The 6,059-nt window shown below is 38.7% G+C and overlaps 1 protein-coding gene across 1 annotated transcript in view; it reads right to left on the minus strand.

Moving 5' to 3' along the window:
* The window catches only part of Glg1 (golgi glycoprotein 1), a 104,620-nt gene that overhangs the window by 43,831 nt on the left and 54,730 nt on the right, over positions 1 to 6,059 (minus strand). Inside the window, exons 3-4 of the mRNA XM_031341453.1 lie at positions 4,947 to 5,033; positions 2,439 to 2,654 (exon numbers count right to left, since the gene is read on the minus strand). Coding sequence (XP_031197313.1) covers positions 2,439 to 2,654; positions 4,947 to 5,033 — 303 coding nt within the window. The remainder of the gene's footprint in view (positions 1 to 2,438; positions 2,655 to 4,946; positions 5,034 to 6,059) is intronic.

A 6,059-nucleotide genomic window follows, 5' to 3' on the forward strand; every position in this document is an offset into this window, starting at 1 on the left:
GTATGTGTGTGGTGTGTGTGTGTGTGTGTTGGGGGCATATATACAAGTGAGTGCTGAAAGCCAAACACAGGTCTTCTGTAAGAGCTGTGTGTCCTCTCTACTCCCAATAAATTTTTATTAGATAAGCATTTATAAGTTTGAAGTTTTTATTTCTTTCTCTCATTCTCTGTCCTTTAACCAACAACAATAATAGTAATCTCAGATGGTAAGGCAGGCTTGGGTTTTCCTTTGTATAAACCATTCTCTAGTTTGAAGTTTCTGATGTTTTCTGTGATTCCTTCCATGGACTGAAGAACAAGACTCAACTACTCAAGGTGCTTGGTTAAAAGCAGAAACATTACAATGATACAAGCAATAAAAGTGCAGAAGCAGCCATGTAGCACAGATCCACTACTGAGCAGTTCTGCTGGCTCATCCTATTATTCTTCATGACGTAAATAACTTACACTTTCACTTCTAGAAACCTGCCCTTTCATTTTGACATTCACTTAGAAAGTTCAAAAGGATTTGATAATATATCCTTGTTCTAAAACTCATTTTAGAAAAATAAATCACTATGGTTGAATATCATGATATTTTACATTCTTATACAGAGGAAGGGTGAGAACAGATTAACCATGAATCCTCCCTTCTCTGATCTTTGGGGGTCAGTTGTAGTGGCAGCAAACTTGAAGTTTGGCCTTAAGAGGTTTAAACATGCTTGTGGCCCTAAAGGAAATGACATAGGAAGGAATGTATTTTTTTTCTATGAGGTAGGCTGAGCCTCTATCACTGCCCTTTATGCATAAGAAAACCTGGTATGTAAACATGGATCAGTATTGAATAGAAATTTCACTTAATTGGTAGTTATACAAAAAGATAAAAATTAATTGGGTTTGTTGATATACACCTATAATCCTGCATCTGAGAAACTAGCCTAGGCTACATACAAATGCATTTGTTGTCGCCAAACAAACAAGCAAAACAACAAAAAGATGAAATGATAAAAGTAAACCAACAGAGATTCAAGGGAGCACTCTTTGTTATCTTATTAGAACTGAATAAACAAGCTGTCTTGGCTTTCGGCTGCAGCCACTGCAGATTTAGAGCCTGAAGCTGAGAGTAGGTTTTATTCTGGTAATTCAGAGAGTGGGGAAGCCAATCAGCTCTTGTTTTTATGGGCAACAGACAGAACTATACTGTCTGATCACTGAACACAATGTAAAACCATCCAAGATTCCTGGAAAGTGTGTCAGCAGTACTAGTGTGGAGATTCTTTTACAAAGAGTGAGTTTGGGATCAAATGTAATCCCTAAACAAAGTCGGGGAACTTCCTAAATGTATCAGGGTGACTCAAATGTTTTTGTGTCATCTCTAATCTGTTAAGAAAGACAAATACACTCTTTCCTAAAACCAGACTTTTGTTGATTGCCTCAAAGCTTCATGTTAAGATGACAGAGGTTTTAATGTTTGTACCTGAGGACTGATCATATTCTCTGCATGTACCTAGCTAGAATGGTATAAGTGGAGGCTGGAGAAAAATAAACCCGCTTCAGCCTCAGCACTGGCTGGAGTCACGTTATAATGTTGTCTGTCTTTGTCTTTTCAATCCTCAAGATCCTGTTGACTGACTGAGCTGGCTTGGTCAAGGATTCATGACAGTAGCAACACTGGGAGTCATGACTAGATGAGGAGCTGTGTTTAAGGTGGAAGCAGTGAGAAGACTGAGAGCCCACTGGACTAATAATTTCAAATGGAAAATCAGTTGTACTAAGGAAGAAAAAACTAGTTGCCTAATTACTTCATTTCTGTCTTTATTATAATCAGTTCTTTAATCAGTTCACAGGATATTTTTCTTCTGACTAGTGAGAAGTAGCTTTACCATTCTTAATTTCTCTTCTAGAAAACAAAAGTGATAAAGAAGATTAACTGGTAATTTGATGGGATTCTGAGTCACTTAAGAGGTAACCCTCTGAAATGTTTGTGAGGGTGGTTAGCTCAAAGTACTGAAAGAAGAGTAATTTGAAAAAGTTCAGGCAGAGGTCCTGAACTGAATAAAAGAAGGCAGCAAGTGGAGCAGAGATGTGGTCTCTCTGTCTCCTAGCTGTGGGTGGAATACAACCAATCATTCCAGGCTCTCACCGAATGGTACCAGCTCAGGAAGACCGAATAACTCTATCCTTTCTTCCTGAGTTGCTTCTGGTCGGTATTTTGTTACAGTATACGTGAAATAGCTAATATAAGTATTAGAATGTTTTGTTACAAATTCACAGAATGTCCTAAGTCAATCAGTCTTGGACTGAAGGAATTGTCTGTACAAGCTTGGTTTTTTATTTATTTATTTTTTTTTTAATTTGAACTTTACGATTACTTCAAGCCTAGTTTTCTCTGATGTGAGTTACACAATGGTTTTCATTTACTAAGTACACTGGTTCATTGGAGAAGTATGTAGTAAATACCTTTTCCCCAAGACGAATGCTGCCACATTTCAAGAGGTTGATGTCATTTTTGCAGTCATCCATGAAGCCACAGATCAAGCGGTAATCACTGAAAATGATGGCCGTCATTTTGGTAATGTATTGATGACACTGATACTCAGTGATGTTGCCTCGGTGATCCACCAAGCAGGAAACCATGTAACCTTTTCCAACTGGTTCTTCTGCACATTCTTTAATCTGTTCCAAAAAAAGAAAAAAGAAAAGAGGCTGCTTTACAGGTATAAAATCAAGAAACTACACTTAAATCAACAAACTTATTTTGTTGTTGTTACTGCTAGATATAATTTCTTACAATGGAGCCCTGCCTGGCTTGGAACTCTCAATATATCAGGCTAGCTGTCAACTCAGATATCTACCTGCTTCTGCCTCCAGAGTTCTGAGATTAAAAGCTCTTTACATAGGAGTCAAAAAAGGAGGATGTTTAGAAATACACTGATTTCGCCGGGTGGTGGTGGCGCACGCCTTTAATCCCAGCACTTGGGAGGCAGAGGCAGGCGGATTTCTGAGTTTGAGGCCAGCCTGGTCTATATAGAGTGAGTTCCAGGACAGCCAGGACTACACAGAGAAACCCCGTCTTGAAAAAACAAAAACAAAACAAAAAACCAAAAGAAACAAAAAACAAACAAACAAAAACAAAAACAAAACACTGATTTCAAGGAAAGACGGTGTCATTCTGTGATACGGTTGTTGCCTTCTCTGAACTCCTCAACTAGCTAGCATTCATTCCCTGGTAGTAGGTCATGAGAACCCTCTTACTCCATGAAGTCATGTCAGTACCACAGAATGCTGCAAAGGCCAAGGAGAATGCTGACAGGCCTGGCTGGATTTCTCAACCCACTTTATACAATGAAGTCTCCATAAAAATCTGGAAGAACAAGGTTTAGAGAGTTTCTAGATAGCTAGACACAGATTCCTAGAAGGTTGAACATCCAGGTGTGGGGCAGAACTTGAGGCCTTTCTCCTATACCTTGATTTGTGTATTGTTTCATCTGTATCAATGGTTCTCAACCTTTGGAGTCACTACCCCTGGGAGGAAGTAGGGGGGTCAAATGACCCTTTCACAGAGGCCACCCAAGACCATCGGAAAACAAAGATATTCATATCACAGTAGTAAAATTACACTTATATAGTAGCAACAAAATAGTTTTATGGGTGGGGTTATCACAACTAAAGGAACTGTATTAAAGGTAGCATTAGGAAGGTTGAGAACCACTAGTCTATATCCTCTCAAATACCATTTATAACGGCAGTAATTATGTTTTCCTCAGTCAACCACTCAAACAGAGAAACTGTGGAAATCTCCCATTTTGGGATATGAGGGGGAGATAGGGTCTCTCTAGAGATCTCTGGCTCTATTGGAACTATGTAGACCATGCTGACCCCAAACTCAGAAATTGCCTGCCTCTTCCTCCTAAGAACTAAAATTAAAGGTGTGCACCATCACACCCAGCCATATCCCAATTTTCTTTTCTATTTATCCTTCTCTTTTATATTACATCCTACTGCAGTTTCCCCCTCCTTCCTCTCTTCCCACTCCTCTAACATGCATCTCCTCTCTCCCCCAGATCCAATCCTCTGTTTCCCTTCAGAAAAAAACAGACCTCCCAGGGACATCAATCAAACATGGTATAACAAGTTACAATAAAACTAGGTAAACCCCAATTTTTTAACCAATCAGAAGAACTAGTTAAATCGCCCAGGGACCATGTATTGTGATGAATGTTTATAATACCAGCACTTAGACACTAAGAAGGATTTTGAGTTTAGAAGTGAACCTTGACTGCACGTACAGTCGTGGGGGTTAATTGTCCTGGTTCCAGTATAACCTCCCTGTTGGGAGAAGAAAGTGTCTTTGGTACTGGGATGTTTATAACCCCACAAAAGATTACTGGGGACAGTGGTACTACCATGAAAGAAAGGTAGCCAAATGCAAGGAGGGATCCCAGCACTCTGCAGGTAGAGGCAGGCAGATCTCTGCATTTGACATAGTGAGTTCTTGACCAGCCAAGGCTATACTGAGACCTTATCTCAAAACAAAACATCCATACAGAGACATATAGTTTCATTAACTATTTTTGTCATTATATTAAATTTGTAATTCAGTAAAATTGATTATTTTAAATACTACTAATACCCATTATCTGATACATATGCTCAACAGACCCAATTGCAAGGTCAAATCATGTTTACGTAGGAAGGTTTACTGACCTCCAGGGAAATCTACTCTGATAACCTCAGTAGCTGTACTGTATATCTGGGAAACAGCAAGAGCCTGATCTCACCCCACTGTGTTGGTGGGTAATCACAAAAAGAAGTCTAGTTACATATCCTTGTTGTATCACAATCAAGGCAGATGAGAACGCCAAGAAACGAGAAGCAACTGAATCATTCTCCTAAATAAAGGGTGGGTCAACAGACGCCAATTTGTCCTACAAATCACAATAGCCACAAAATTATTTCACACTTTACCTCAGAAATAGTTGACTTGCAAACCTCCCTGGCTACAGATTCAAATTTGGGATCAGTCGTCAGGTTTAGCTTGTAATTCCACAACAACTGGGTTCAAGAGAGAAGAAAACAAAACAAAAACCTTTTGGTTAGACCACCACAAAATTTATCATCAGTGTTAAACGACAAAAACTAATTATACAGTCACATAAAGCACATTTACATTTCCAGTAACACAAAAGTCATCACATTCACAGATGAAAGTACAAAATATTTACAAACATAAAGCAGAGCTCAGCATTCAGATGTTCTTCTTTCCTGCTAAGTGACATTTTTAAAACTATGAATTAAAATTGTTTGGTACAGGGTACAGAGAAATGGTTCAGTAGCTAAGAACATGTACTGCTCATGCAGAAGACAGTTCCCAGAACTCAGGTTTTAAGGCTCATAACTGCTTGAAAATTCAGCTCCAGGGCATCTGACACTTTCTTCTGACCTCCGCAGACACTGTACCCACATATACAACCCACAAATAGATACACTTAATTAAAAGTAAAAATAAAAAATTATATGGAAGAAAAACTAAATATTAAAGAAATCCCTGATACAGTTTTGGAGAAAATATCTGCTTTCAAAAAGTCTGCCCCAAATGCTCACATATGGCAAGTTTGTCTTGAGATTTCACAGATTAGTCTTTTCCTTAGATCAGCCTTAAGGAAAGTGGTTCAGACCTAGTTTCCAGGAATAGCCATCTTTATTCCCTGAGAACACTTGATTGACCATTCACTATAGGTTCAGTTTTTGGTTTTGCTTTGTATTTATTTATTTAATGTGTACAGGTGGTTTGCCTGCTGAGATTAACCATTACTGTGGCATACCCCTCTCCTTTAAAGGTACTACTACACAGTAGATATCTTAATGAAAGAACTTTAAAATGAAGTTGTTGACTTGATAAGCAGGGAACTAATTCTTCTTATATGGTAATTGTAATATGGAAGACCATGAGTAATTATTATTGGCCAAGCATAATGATTCCTACAATGAAATGGTGTTTATAAAGTTCCTTAAGCCGGGCATGGTGGCGCACGCCTTTAATCCCAGCACTTGGGAGGCAGAGGCAGGCAGATTTCTGAG

Source organism: Mastomys coucha, unplaced genomic scaffold, assembly GCF_008632895.1.
Source record: "Mastomys coucha isolate ucsf_1 unplaced genomic scaffold, UCSF_Mcou_1 pScaffold22, whole genome shotgun sequence".
Classification (NCBI taxonomy): Eukaryota; Metazoa; Chordata; class Mammalia; order Rodentia; family Muridae; genus Mastomys; species Mastomys coucha.